The 15330-nt window shown below is 38.6% G+C and overlaps 1 protein-coding gene across 1 annotated transcript in view; it reads left to right on the top strand.

Annotated features, from left to right (window-relative positions):
- The window catches only part of CES5A (carboxylesterase 5A), a 32076-nt gene extending 17858 nt beyond the window's left edge, over positions 1-14218 (top strand). Inside the window, exons 10-13 of the mRNA XM_046683194.1 lie at positions 621-768; positions 11847-11996; positions 13835-13907; positions 13987-14218. Of these exons, the coding sequence (XP_046539150.1) occupies positions 621-768; positions 11847-11996; positions 13835-13907; positions 13987-14218 (603 nt within the window). The remainder of the gene's footprint in view (positions 1-620; positions 769-11846; positions 11997-13834; positions 13908-13986) is intronic.
- The last annotated feature ends 1112 nt before the right edge of the window (positions 14219-15330 follow it).

Genomic DNA, 15330 nt, shown 5'->3' with positions numbered 1-15330 from the left:
GGCAGCATGCTTTTCTCCTTGCTTCTCATGTAATCCTCTGAACAACTCATTTTTTATAGATGAGGGAACTCCAAAAGACCAATTAGCCTGGGCCAAATAGCAAAGGCCTGGAGGCAGTGCTGATACCAGGAGCAGGGCTGTCTTCATGGATGTATGACCTGTGTAGTCACAAGGACCTCGCGCTGAGAAGGGTCATACACTTGGTTAAATGTTCTGTTGTCACCATCTTGAAATTCTTAGAATTTTTGAACAGGGGCCCCCATATTTTCATGTTGCACTGGGCCCTACTAATAATACAGCCAGCTCTGGCCAGGGGTGGTTATTTCTGATACATTTCAGAGAGGCGTGCATACTGTGATTAGGAGCATGGAATTTGGATGCAAACAGACTAATGAAAGAATCGTGGTTCTAGCAGTTTAGACAAAGTGCTTAATCTGCCTAAGCCTCAGTTCCCCTGTCTGTGATGTGGGCTAATTTTAATACTTGCATTATAGGATCACTGTGTGGATTCAATGAGGCAATGCATACAAAGCATGTGGAGTCACCCCTGCACAGCAAATGTTTAATGTTTTGGCTGTTGGTGCTGACCTAGATCTCATGTGACCATGATTGTTTTACAGCATGTCCCTGTCCAGCATTTACACCTTGTGGCTAATGAATACTTCTACAACAAGCACTCCCTGTTTGAAATACGAAATAGTTTTCTGGACCTGCTTGGAGATGTATTTTTTGTGGTCCCTGCGCTGGTCACAGCTCAATATCACAGAGGTGAGTCTCTGAACACCCCCTGCAGGACCACAGCCCAGCAAGGCTGGTGGCTGGAGGGATCCTCATTGCCTGCTGACCAGCTGCCTGCTCCGCCCTTCGGCTCTCTCACTGAGAGGGAGGTCCCAAGGGTGTCTGGGATAGAACCCTGCATGCTGACCTTTGTAATTCCCTGCCTTACAGTGTTCACGAATGTTGATCAGTTCTTGTTGTTTCTGTTCCTTCCCCTTCTTCAAGACCACGTAGAAAATTCCCACCTCCCCGTAATTTTCTGGGGCCTGCCCCCACATTCCTTTTTCTTTGGAAGGGTCTTCCCAAACTTCTTATCTTTAAGGAGTAGTGGAGCAATCAGAAAGAGAATATTACTTGTGAGGGCACAAACCCAGCCTTCCTCCCTCCCTCCCTTCCTTCTTTCCCCCTCTGTCTCTCTGTCTCTGTCTCTTTCCTCCTTCCATCCTTTCTTTCTTCTATATTCCTTTCCACAAATATTTATCATAGGCCTACTGTGTGCCTGGCCCTATTCTAGGCCCAGAAGACACAGCAGTGAACAAAGCAAAGACTCGGCCACTGTGAGACTCATATTCTAATCAGGAAGACTGATAACAAAGAAACAAGTAAATATAGAATGCATACTTGTTAGATGGTAATAAGTGCTGTAGTGTAAAATATAGCAAAGTAGGGGATAGCAGTGACAGGGTGCTGTGGGAGGATCCTGTATTATAAGGTCTGTTAAGGTGACAGGTAATAATCGACTCTTAAATTTGGCAACATGGAGATCACTGATGACCTTGACAGGACCTATCATGATGGAGTGATGGAGGTAAAAGCCTGACTAAAATGGATTCAAGAGAAAGTGGACAAACTGATTTCCAGACTCTATACAATCCAAATCTCAACCAAAATCTCAGCAGTGGTTTTGGAGAAGTGAATAAACTAATTATAAAAATTTATATGGAAATTAAAAGATAGCCAAAATAATCTTGAAACAAAATAACAAAGTTGGAAGACTGACAAGACACCTGATTTCAAGACTTATCTTTGAGCTACAGTAATTAGGAAAGTCTGGTATTGGCTGAAGGGTAGCAAATACAAAACAGAGTGAAGAGTCCAGAAAATAGACAGTTAACCAATTTTCAACAAAGGTGCTGAGGTAATTCAGTAGAGAAAAGAAATTCTGTTCAACAGTTGGAGCTGGAATAGCTAGATATCTGTGTAGAAAAAGTGAATCTCAACCACCCTAACTCACACCATATGCAAAAATTAGTTTGAGATGAATGATCGATCCAAATGTAAAGGATAAAATTGTACTTAAGCAAAATTAACATTTTTGCTTGTCAAAAGACACTGTTTGTTGACAGTATCAGCAAAAATGCTGGAGTAGGGAACTCCCACAGCCTGTCCCGCTACAAAAGCAGTGAATAAAATGGCAAAGACTGTCAGAATCAACTTTAGCAAAACTCTGGAAACAAATAAAGGGTTTACAGCAAGCAAGTGAACACTTCATCAAGACATAAGCTTTAGAGTTTCAGCAAGAGAGCTTTGTGTCATTTTAATTTACTCCGCACCATCTCCTGCTATCCAGCTAGGCAGTGGCCTTGTAGACAGCCTGCATTTATAGTATAGATTCCTAGTACTGGAGGGAGAAGCATGGACCTTATTCTCAAAGAATTGTGGTTGTTTGTTTTGTCTTGTCTGATGGCACCCTGAACTAAGCTCAAAGGGCTTGCTTTTATTTCACCTAACTCAGAACACTCTTAAGGCTGAGGTAGCTACCTGGAGGGCATTTTTTATAAACATTTAAAGTTAAGTGCATTTACTGCTGCCACTAAGGGCAAGGGATAACAGCTGGAGCAAACAATAGACAAAGCTTAAGAGGAAAGTCTGGGCAACAAGATGCTTTGGGGAATAAAGGCTTGAAAAGCTCACTTATATTCCTGGGATTCTAGAAGGCCATGTGCATGTCCAGAGTGGGGAGCATGCTCAGAAAAGGCCAGAGAAGGCTCTAAGCTCTCACATTTGGCTGACCTACAGGCTCTACTCAAACAGAAAGTGAAGGCTAGGAAAGAATTGTTAACTACCTGGCTGAGTATTGAGGGAGTGCTCCAACACACACAGAGCCTAGCTTCAAAGACGAGGAGTTTTTTTGTTTGTTCTGGGTACTTAGGAACACCTCAGCTGACCTATAAAATTATTGGCCGACCACTAAGCAAACAGAAGAAAGCCTTCAGTGGCCACAAATAGCAAAGAATGCAGACTTTACAAAATTAGTGCACAAACGATGCTAAACAAATAACAGCAACCACAAAAAGCTGTAACAATACACTGTAGGGAGAGGGTAGATTCTGATGTCCAGAGTTGCCACATTATGATATTAAAAACCTCCAGTTCTCAAGAAAATATTACAAAGCATGCAAAGAAACAGGAAAGTATGGACTATACACAGGAAAAAAAGAAATTAATGGAAACTATCCCTGAGGAAGCTTAGATGTTGGACTTACTCAACAAAGATTTTAAATCAACTATTTTAAATATAGTCAAATAGTTAAAGGAAACTGTGTACAAAATACTAAAGTAAATGATGACAATGATGTCTCACCAATTAAATAATAACAATAAAAGAATAGGATTTATAATATTATAAAATGAACCAAATAGAAATTCTAGTATTAAAAAGTACAATAACTGAAATGCAAAATTGACTAGAAGAGATCAATGGCAGATATGAGCATAGGGAAAAAAGAAACAGAGAACTTTAAGATAAATCCATTGAGATTACACAATGTGAGGATCAGAAAGAAAAAGGAATGACAAAAATGAACAGAGCCTAAGAGACCTGTAAGGCACCATCAAGCATTCCAACATATGCATAATAGGCATTCCAGAAGGAAAGGAGAGAGAAAAGAGGCAAAAATAATATTGGAAGAAATAATGATCAAAATGCCCCCAATTTTAATGAAAGACATGAATATTGATGTCCAAGAATTTAAATGAATCCCAAGTAGAAGAAACTCAAAGAGACCCACACAAGCATACATTATAATCAAACAATCAAAAGCCAAAGACAAAGAGAAATTCCTGAGAGCAGTAAGAGAGGTGAGACTAATCCTGTACAAAGAATCTTCAATAAGATCAACAGCTGATTTCTCATCAGAAACCATGGAGACTAGAAGACAATAGGATGACATATTCAAAGTTCTGGAAGAAAAAAAAAACGTATTCAACCAATAATTCTACATATGTCAAAACTATCTTTCAAAAATGAAGGAGAAATTAAGATGTTCCAAAAGAACCAAGAACTGAGAGAGTTTATCACTTGTAAACCTACCTGACAAGAAATACTAAAGGGAGTCCTTAAGGCTGAAAAAAGTCACTAGATAGTAATTCAAATCCATAAGAAGAAAAAAGAACATCAGTAAAGTTAACTACACTACTTATGCTATGTTTACTTATAATATAAAAGTTACTATTAATGTGCTTTTGGTTTCTTACTTCTCTTTTTTCCTGTATGATTTAAGAGACAACTGCATAAAACAGTAATTATATAACCATGTTATTGACACACAATATATAAAGATCCAATTTGTGACAATAACAACATAAAGGGAGCAGATCTATATAGGGGAAAATTTTTTGTATTCTATTGAAACTAAGTTGGCATTAATTTGAAGTAGATTATCATAAATTAAGATGTTAATTGTAATCCTTAGGGCAACTGCTTAGAAAAAAACTAAAAAATATATAGTAAAAGAAAGAAAAGGGGAATCAAAATGGTACATTAGAAAATATATATGTAACACAAAAGAAAGCAGTAATGGTGGAGCAATTGAAAAACAAAAATGATAAAAGACATATAGGAAACAAGTAGCAAAATGACAGAAATATGTTCTTCCTTATCAGTAATTACATTAAATGTAAATGGGTTAGGCTCTCAAAAGGCAGAGATTGCAGATTGAATGGATTAAAAAAATCATGATCCAACTATATGTTGTCTACCAGAGACTCACTTTAGAACCAAAGATACAAATAGGTTGCAAATGAAAGAATGGAAAAAGATATTCCATGCAAACAGAAACCAAAAGAGAGTTGGCTTGGCTATGCTAATATCAGACAAAATACACCTTAAGACTAATTTGTTACAGAGAAATTGTTAGACTAAAAGAGACAGAGAAGCACATTATATAAAGAGAAAAGAGTGAAGCAATTAGGATGATATAATAATTATAAACCCATATGAAGCTTACAACAGAGCTCCAAAATATACGAAGGAAAAAGTGACAGAATTAAAGGAAGAAATAGGCAGTTTTACGTTAATAGTTGGAAACTTCAACCCCACTTTCAATAATAGTTAGAACAACTATACAAAAGATAGACAAGGAAATAGGAGACTTGAACAATACTATAAACCAACTAGATCTAACAGACATGTAAAGAGCACTTCACTCAACAACAGCAGAATACACATTCTTCTCAAGTACATGTGGGACATCTTCTAGAATAAAACATATATTGGGCTACAAAACAAGTCTCAATAAGTTTAAAAAGATGTAAATCATACACAGTATCTTCTCCAATCTCAAAGGAATGAAATTAGAAATCAATAACAAAAGGATATTTGGAAAATTCACAAGTATTTAGAGATCAAAACAGCACATTCCTTTTTTTTACATTAAAAAATTGTCTCAATGTGCATAAGAAAAAATTTACCACTTTAATCCTTTATAAATGTACAGTTCAGTGGAATTAAAGTTCATTCACATTGTTGTGCAACCATCATCACTATCCATCTCCGGAGCTTTTCATCACCCTGAACTGAAATTCAGTACCTGTTAAACAATAACTCCCCACTACTTCTGTCTCTAGAATTTGACTCTTCTAGGTACTTCACATAAGTGGATTCATACAAGGTTTGTCCTTTTGTATCTGGCTTAACTGACTTAGCATAATGCCTTCAAGGTTCATCCTTATTATACCATGTGTCAGAATTTCACTCATTTTTAAGGCTGAATAATATTTTGTTGTATACTATATTTTCTTTATCCCTTCAGCCATCAATGGACATTTGGGTTGTTTCCGCCTTTTGGTTATTGTGAATAATGCTGCCGTGAATATTGGTAAGCAAATATCTGTTCTAATCTCTACATTCAATTCTTTTGAGCATATGCCCAGAGATAGAATTGCTGGATCATATAGTAATTCTATGTTTAATTTTTTGAGGAATGGTCATATTATTTTCCACTGTGGCTGCAGCATTTTGTATTCCCACCAGCAATGCATAAGGGTTCCAATTTCTCCACATCCTCATCAGCACTTATTTACTGTTTTTTTTTTTTTTAAAGATTTTATTTTTTCCTTTTTCTCCCCAAAGCCCCCTGGTACATAGTTGTGTATTCTTCGTTGTGGGTTCTTCTAGTTGTGGCATGTGGGACGCTGCCTCAGCGTGGTCTGACGAGCAGTGCCATGTCCACGCCCAGGATTCAAACCAACGAAACACTGGGCCGCCTGCAGCAGAGCACGCGAACTTAACCACTCGGCCACGGGGCCAGCCCCACTGGTTTTTTGTTTTTATAAAACCCATCCTAATGGGTGTAAAGTGGTATCTCATTGTGGTTATGATTTGCATTTCCCTAATGATTAGTGATATTGAGCACCTTTTCATATACTTGTTCGTCATTTACATGATTCCTTGGAGATATATCTATTCAAGTTCTTTGCCCAGTTTTGAATTCAGTTGTTTGTTGTTGTTAAGTTTTAGGAGTTCTTTGTACATTCTAGATATTAATCCCTTGTCAGATATATGACTTGAAAATATTTTCTTCCATTCTATGGACTGCCTTTTTACTTTGTTGGTAGTGTGCTTTGATACACAAAAGTTTTTAAACAAACAATACATTGTTAAATAATCAATAGGTCAAAGAAGAAATCACAAGGGAAATTAGAAAATTCTTTGAAATGAATGAAAGCAAAAACATAGCAAACTGAAACTAATGGGACACAGTAAAAGCAGTGCTTAGAGGGGTATTTATTGCCATAAATCCATGCATTAAAGAGAAGAAAGATCTCAAATCAATAGCATAACTTTTCACCTTAAGGAACTAGAAAAAGAAGAACAAAGTAAAAACAAAGCAAACAGAAGGAAGAATATTATACAGATTAGAACAGAGATCAGTGAAATAGAGAACAGGAGATTAATAAAGAGGGTGGTTGAACCCAAAAGTTGGTTCTTTGAAAAAATAAACAAAATTGAAAATCTTTTAGCCAGACTGACCAAGAAAGAAAGAAAGAAGACTCAAATTGCTAAATTTAGGGTTGAAAGTGGTGACATTACTACAAACATTACAGAAATACAAAGGATTGTAAGAGACTACTATGAACAATTGTATGGCAACAAACTAGATGAAATTAGAAAATTACTAGAAACACACAAACTACCAAAACCAACTCAAGAAGAAATAGAAAATATGAACATACCTATAACAAACAAAGATATTTAATCAGTAAGCAAAAACTTGCCAACAAAGGAATCCCAGGACCAGCTGGCTTCACTGGTGAATTTTAATAAATATATAAAGAAGGACTAAAACCAATTATTCTCAACTTTTTTAAAAAAGTGAAAGAGGAGGGAACATTTCTTAACTCATTCTCTGAGGCCAGTATCACCCTGATAGTAAAGCCAGACAAAGACATCACAAGAAAAGAAAAATACAGACCAATATCCCTTATGAGTATAGATGCAAAGTCCTCAACAAAATACTAGCAAACTGAATATAGCTGCATATTAAAAGGATTACATACTATGACTAATTGAAATTTATCCCAGGAATGCAAGGATGGTTTGACATATTAAAATCAATCAATATAATATACCGTATTAATAGAATAAAGGAAAAAACCCCACATGATTATCTTAATAGATGCAGAAAAATCATTTCAGAAAATCTAACACACTTTCATGATGAGAACACTCAACCAACTAGGAACAGAAGAAAACTTGCTCAACCTGATAAAGGGCTTCCATGAAAACCCACAGTTGATATTTTACTTAATGGAATTAGACTGAAAGTTTCCCCTCGAGCATCAAGAACAAGATAAGGAAGTCTATTCTTACCACTTCTATTCAACCTTGAACTAGAAGATCCAGCCAGATCAATTAGACAAGAAAAAAAATTAAAATCAGTCTAAACTGTAAAGAAAGAAGCAAAACTATCTATTCATAGGTGACATGATCTTATATATAGGAAATCCTAAAGAATCCACAAAATGGGTTTTAGGGCTAATAAGCAAATTTATCAAAGTTTCAGGACACAAGATCACTATACAAAAATGAATTGTATTTCTCCACACTAGCAATGAATGATCCAAAAGTGAAGTTAAGAAAACAACTCCATATAGAATAGTATTAAAAATAATGAAATACTCAGCAATAAATATAACCAAGGAGCTATGAGACTTGTACACTGAAAACTGCAAGGCATTGTTGGAAGAAATTCAAGAATAAGTGGGAAAACATCAAGTGTTTATAGATTGGAAGACTTAGTATTGTTAAGATGGCAGTACTCCTGAAATTCAATGCAATCTCTATCCAAATGCCAGCTTCCTTTTTTGCAAAAATGGACAAAGTGATCCTAAAATTCATATGGAATTTCAAGGGACCCAAAATAGCCAAAATAATCTTGAAAAAGAGGAACAAAGTCAGAGGATTCATACTTTCAGATTTCAAAACTCAGTCCCTACAAAACAATGCCAATCAAGAGGGTGTAGTACTGGCACAAGGATAGACGTATAGATCAATGGAATAGAATTGAGATCCAGAAATAAACCTATTTATCTATGGTCAGTTGATTTCAATAAGGCTGCCAAGACCATTTGATGTGGAAAGAATAGGCTTTTCAACAAATGGTGCAGGAATCATGGATAACACATACAAAAGAATGAAGTTGGACCCTACCCTCACATTATATACAAAAATTATCTCATAGTGGATCAAAAACCTAAATGTAAGAGCTAAAACTGCCAACTTGTTGGAAGAAAACATAAAGGTGTGAATTTCCATCACCTCAGATTTGGCAATGGATTCTTAGACTTAACATGAAAAGCATAATGAAAAAAGAAAAAATAGATAAAATGGACTTCATCAAAATTAAAAATTATTGTGCATGAAAGGGCAATACAAAGAAACTGAAAAGACAACTCAAATATTGGGGAAAAAATCTGCAAATCATATATCTGACAAGGGCCTATTATTCAGATTATATAAAAGACTCTTACAACTCAACAACAAAAAACACAAACAATTCAAAATGAGTAAAGGATTGATTGGACATTTTTCAAAAGAAGACATACAAATGGCTAATAAGGACATGAAAAGATGATCAATATTATTAGCTATCAAGGAAATGCAAATCAAAACCACAATGAGATACCACTTCACACCCACTAGGGTGGCTATAATAAAAGAACAAAAAACAAAAAAATGGAAAATAACAAGTGTTATCGAGAACCCTCATATACCGCTGGTGTGAATGTAAAATGGTGCACCTGTTGTGGAAAACAGTTTGGCTGTTCCTCAAAAAGTTGAACATAGGGCCAGCCCCGGGGGCCTAGTGGTTAAGTTCTGCACCCTCTGCTTCAGTGGCCTGGGTTCGTTTCCCAGGCATAAACCTACACCACTTGTCTCTCAGTGGCCATGCTGTGGTGGTGTCTCACATACAAAAAGAGGAAGATTGGCAACAGGTGTTAGCTCAGGTTGAATCTTCCTTAGCAAAACGAGGAAGATTAGCAATAGATGTTAGCTCAGCAGGGATCTTCTTCAGCAAAAAAACAAAACAAAGAGAATTACCATATAACCCAGCAATTCCACTCCTAGGGATATACTCAAGATAAGTGAAAACAGATGGTCAAAAAAAATTCTACATGGATGTTCACAGCAGCCTTATTCAGAGTAGCCAAAAAGTAGTAACAACACAAAGGTCCATCAACTGATGAATGGATAAACAAAATGTAGTATCTACATACAGTGGATTATTATTTTGTCATAAAAAGAAATGAAATATTGATACATGCTACAATATGGATGAACCATGAAAACATATGCAAAGTGAAAGAAGCCAGCTACAAAAGGCCACGTTTGTACAAAACTACTTTCTGTGCCTCTGGATTTGCCTGTGGTTTTCAGGGTCTGGGGGCCCCTGGCAAGTGATGAGTGACTGCTTACTGGGTCTGGGGTTTCTGTTTGGAGTGCTGAAAATGTTCTGGACCTAGATAGTGGTAGTGGTTGCACAATATTCTGAACGTACTATAATCTATTGATTTACACACTTTGAAATGGTTAAAATTGTACATTATGTGTATTTTACCTGAAAAACAATGCTATTAAGAAAATGAAAAGGCAAGCCACAGACTAGAAGAAAATATTCACAATTATCTGACGAAAACATTATATCTAGAGAAGAAGAACTCTTACAGGTCAATAATGAAAAAAATAAACAATCTAATTACAAATAGGTAAAAGGCTTGAAAAGACACTTCACAAAAAATATATATGAAAGCCAAAAGCACTTGGAAAGGTGCTCAATATTGTTAGTCATCAGGAAAATGCAAAGTAAACCCCAAATGAGGAAACCATTTGCACTTACTAGAATGGCCAATGTTAAAAACACAAACTATACCAGGAAGTATTGCCAAGGATGTGTAAAGTTCAGAACTTTCATGTACTCCTGTGGGGAATGTAAAATGGTACAGCCACTCTAGAAAACTGTCAGTTTCTTCTAAAGTTTAATCTATAGCTACTCTATTACTCAACCATTCTACTCCTATGTATTCATGGGAGATGAGTGAAAGCATTTGTTCTTACACAAGACTTACATATGGATATCCATAGCAGCTACTTCATAATAGACTCGAACTAGCAAGAACCCGAATGTCTCTCATCAGATGAATGGATAAATAAATTGTGGTATATTCATGCAATACTTGGAGATAAAATGGAATCAACTCTCGATACATGCAACAATGTGGACGATTCTCAAAAACAATATGCTGAGCAAAAGAAGCCAGACACGAAAGAGTATATATAGTGTGTTATTCCATTTATGTGGAGGTCAGGAATAGGCAAGATTAATCCATGGTGATAGGAATGAAAACATTGATTATCTCTTGGTAGAGTGACTAGAAGGAGACATGAGGGAACTTTCTGGGATGTTGGAAATGTTCTGTATCCTGATTGGAGAGGTGGTTATGTTAATGTGTATACATTTGTAAAAACTTACCAAACTGTGCACTTAAAACTTGTGCTTTTTATTGTCCATAAATGCTACTTCAATTAAAAAAGAGAAAGAGAGAATGAGAGGAGAGGAAGCATAGAGAGTGAGTATAAGGCAACTGTATTGTGGGGGTTTGCTAGAAGGGATTTAGAGAAATAAGACAGTAATTGGAGGAGAATCTGAGACAAAAAGTATGCATGTTTGTGTGTGTCTGTGTGTGTGTCTATGCATGTGTAAGTGTGGGCATGCATAAGTTCCTGTGTGCACGTGTGTTTGTGTGTGTGTACTTTAATAGGAGACTTTGTAAGCTACAAAGCTTACTTACTACTTGTTTGCTACTGATGGTGATGACCCAGTAGAGAAAAATGGATCATGCAGAGAAAGAGCAGGGGGTAATTACAGTGCAAAGACCGTTAGTATGAGACAGCTGAAGAAATGCAGGATGCAGAGAGCATCTTGGAATCAGGGAATAACTTTGTTCCCTTTGTCTTCAGACAGTTGAACCAGAGTCAGTGAGAGGAAGTCACAGAGAGGAAGATCTTGGCTCAGTATGAAAGGTTTCTTAGAGAGGTAGAACCATTGCTCTATCAGGCTACTGTGAGGGGTAGTGAGCTCTTTGTCACCAGGGGTGTGAGGGCTGCTGTAGCAGGAAACTCTAGCCTCAAATGAGGAAGAGGGAAGTTAGCTTGGTTCAGATTGCCTCTTGTCTCTGGGCTGTCCCACCCACGGGTCTGTGAATCCAGGAGCAGATGGATGGGCATGCAAGGCGGGACCCTGCTCCACCCTGCAAGCCTGACATGATTCCTTTCCTAATTTCTGCAGATGCTGGTGCATCGGTCTACTTCTACGAGTTTCAGCATCGGCCCCACTGCTTAAAGGACATAAAGCCAGCTTTTGTCAAAGCGGATCACTCTGATGAAATTCGTTTTGTCTTTGGAGGTGCCTTCCTGAAAGGCGACGTTGTCATGTTTGGTAAGGAACTGGCCTCAGCGGCTCCTGCCCTTGCAGAAACATGAGCTTGGGATTAGCTGGGGAGAAGACACTCCTCCCTACTGAGCACGAAGTCCCTTACCTGCCCCAACACTATGCAAGGGCCTGAGAGGACTGCTGGGTTGGATTTAATCTACTGATTACAGAGACAATCTTTCCCTAGAAAATGCCATCCACTAGCATCTTTAGAAACCAAGATGAAAAAGAGCTGCCAATAGTTGCTTGATGAGTGTTTCTCTTTGTACTAAAGCCTATTGGGGTGAGCAATTAGGGAAAATTAGAACCACTTTCTTCTTTTTCTCCTACCTCTGGTCTCATCTTCCCTGTGTAACCAAACAGTGGGTTTGTCTCTTGGTGCGTGTGGAGCCAAAAAGCACAACCAAGGCAGAAGTAGGTGAAGAAGGGTTTATTGCTTGCACAAGCAATGGGGAACAGCAGGGATAGCTCCCAAAGCACTGTTTTCCCAGCTCAGGTCCAATGGAGACTATACACAAGGGAGCAGAGGATAACAGGTTTATTTGTAACAACCACATAACAACTGTGTTTATCTAGGGCACATGGGTAGCAGGTAAACATGTTATTATATACATCTCATGATCTAAAAATGGCTGTTTGGACCCTCCCAGAGGAGGAGAATTTAAGATGCCAGTGAGTTTAGATAACTTTAGAATGCTTGGGGTCTTGCTGCAAACATGTGAATTTCTCCGCAAGATTGCAACATCTGCGAAACATGGACATCAGTCTCTGCAAAACATGACACATAGTTTCTTCTTGTCTGAAAAACATTTGACAGATCTTGTTAGTTGTTGACCAGATCCTCAGTAACCCTTTCTTTGCCTGGTCACACCTGCACTTCCAAGAATACCCATGAGGCTATCACCTAGGGCTTTGAAAGGTAAGAACCATGTTTTTCATAATTCCAGCCCAAAGTGATCTGGATCCAGATGATCTATTGTAAATGCATGTGAACTGTTACTATGAGGTTAGTTCACTTATTCCTGAATTTATGACCTGTTCTGAGCCTAAAATAATAAGCCAATCAGATGAGGTTATCAATAGAAAAAATTATAGGAACTGCACATAGGAGGTTTTTGCTAAAATATTTAGCTAAAAAAATTAGACAAAACAGGGTCTTACCCAGTTCATGCTGGCCTCCTGACAATGAGGACAGAGCTTCTCAGATAGAGTATGAATTTATAGGCTTTACAAGTGACAATGTGGGACTATCTCCTAGATACAATTTTAGTCAAAAGAGAAAGGTGCAGAATATGTTTCCATATTATCCTGAGTATGTAAAAGGTATCTCCTTAAACACTTGCACATGTCTAGCCTGCCTTCGGAGGGTGCTCAAGAAGCTGGTAACAATCCTTGCCTCTGAGGCTGGGAACTGGGTGTCTGCAGGGAAGAGACGGGAGGGAAACTTATTTTCATTAGATTCCTTTCCTGCATTTTGGATTTTGTACTTTGAGCAAGTATTACTTTTTCAAGTAAAGAAATACAATAATTAATTAGTTGTTTGAGGGAGATGGAGCAATAGTCTCTGTCTCCAAGGCACTTGCAGCCTCATGAGAATGGCTGGAAGGGCACTGGGGGGACAGGGAAGACGTGTGTCCAGCCTCTGACACTTGGAAGCCACGACTCCTTGGGCAAGTCATGGCTGCTCTGAGCCTCAGTATCTGCATGGACAAAATGAACACAGTGACTCGGTAGGCTGGTGAGGATCCAAGGGGAGGAGAGTGTGCAAGTGATTCATCACATGTGAGGCACCTCGGCGTCTGGGAATCATGGTGAGAGTCAGATTTTGTGATTATCTGCTTCAGAAGGAGCCACAGAAGAGGAGAGATTGCTGAGCAGGAAGATGATGCGATACTGGGCTAACTTTGCTCGGACTGGGTAAGAAGACCTCCTGGCTTCCCCCACATGCAGGTGTCCGAGGATGAAAACCTCATCCCTTTTCTGCTCTCACTTCCAGGGATCCTAACGGGGAAGGCCTGCCTCTGTGGCCAGTCTACAATAAGACCGAGTGGTACCTGCAGCTGGACTTGAATGTGAGCCTGGGACAGAGTCTGAAGGAGCTGGAGGTGGAGTTTTGGACGGAAACCCTCCCCCTGATAATGTCCACTTCCGGAGTGCTCCTCAGTCCTCTCTCCTCCTTAGTCTTCCTTTCTCTGCTCCTGCCTTCCTTTTTCTCTTTTGCTCCTTAAAGAAGTTATCTCCATGTGATTTCCATTTTCCTTCTCCTTCTGCAATTTCTCCTGCAATCATTAGCTTCATTCTAAGTTTAGCTACTTTGTGGAATCAGTTGCATTTGCTGATGTTTTATGGACTGGAGATGATTCTTAGGGAATTCTTTTCAACATCGAAAAATGCAGTTTGCCTGGAAGGGTACCAGATTTCTACAGTAAATCTGAAGAAGGGCTGGCCTATTATTGGGCATAATCATGATGTTGTTACTCATATGAAATAAATCATAATGTAAAATATACACAGGGGAAAGAATTTAATTCTGTGATGAAGACTCCCTGATTCACCCCCAGGATCCAGGATGAAGTAGATTTTCTATCAGGGAAGCTGTCTGTGTGTTACTGAAATATGAGTCCTCCAGCCCCAATCCAGGTGGGTTTCAGCCACAAGCCAAGCACGGATGTCCTGAACATCACTGGCTTGAGCTGGGCTCTTCTCTGGCTCAGGAGTTATGTGGGGGAGGGAGGCATGCTGGAGAGCCTCCTGCTCAGCCATAGAAGTGGGATGTCTCCAAGGTCAGGAACCCAGAAGTCGAATGCCAGGCAGCAAGGTCAGTTCAGGGACACTGAGGAGAAAAGATGTTTCCCTGATGGGGTCGATGTTAATCCGTCATTCAATAGATCTACATTGGGCGTCTGATGTGTTCCAGACACGAATGGTGAATAAAGAAATGCTCTTCACTAAATGATTAGCAAACAGACAGAAAGGAAACATTCACACAAGCGAACATCTTATGATGTAAAATTGATAAGTTCGCTCAGGAAAAGTAAGGTGTTTTAAAAAAGTGTAGGGCCGGCCCTGTGGAGCAGCGGTTAAGTTCGCACGTTCCGCTTCTTGGCGGCCTGAAGTTTGTCAGTTTGGATCCTGGGTGTGGACATGGCACTGCTTGGCAAAAGGCATGCTGTGGTGGGCATCCCACGTATAAAGTAGAAAGAAGATGGGCATGGATGTTAGCTCAGGGCCAGTCTTCCTCAGTAAAAAGAGGAGGATTGGCAGTCGTTAGCTCAGGGCTGATCTTCCTCAAAAAAAAAAAAAAAGTGTAATGGGGGAACTGAATTTAGGTTGAAGTGTT

The sequence above is a fragment of the Equus quagga genome, chromosome 13, assembly GCF_021613505.1.
Source record: "Equus quagga isolate Etosha38 chromosome 13, UCLA_HA_Equagga_1.0, whole genome shotgun sequence".
Classification (NCBI taxonomy): Eukaryota; Metazoa; Chordata; class Mammalia; order Perissodactyla; family Equidae; genus Equus; species Equus quagga.
This window is presented reverse-complemented; position numbering and strand designations above follow the sequence as displayed.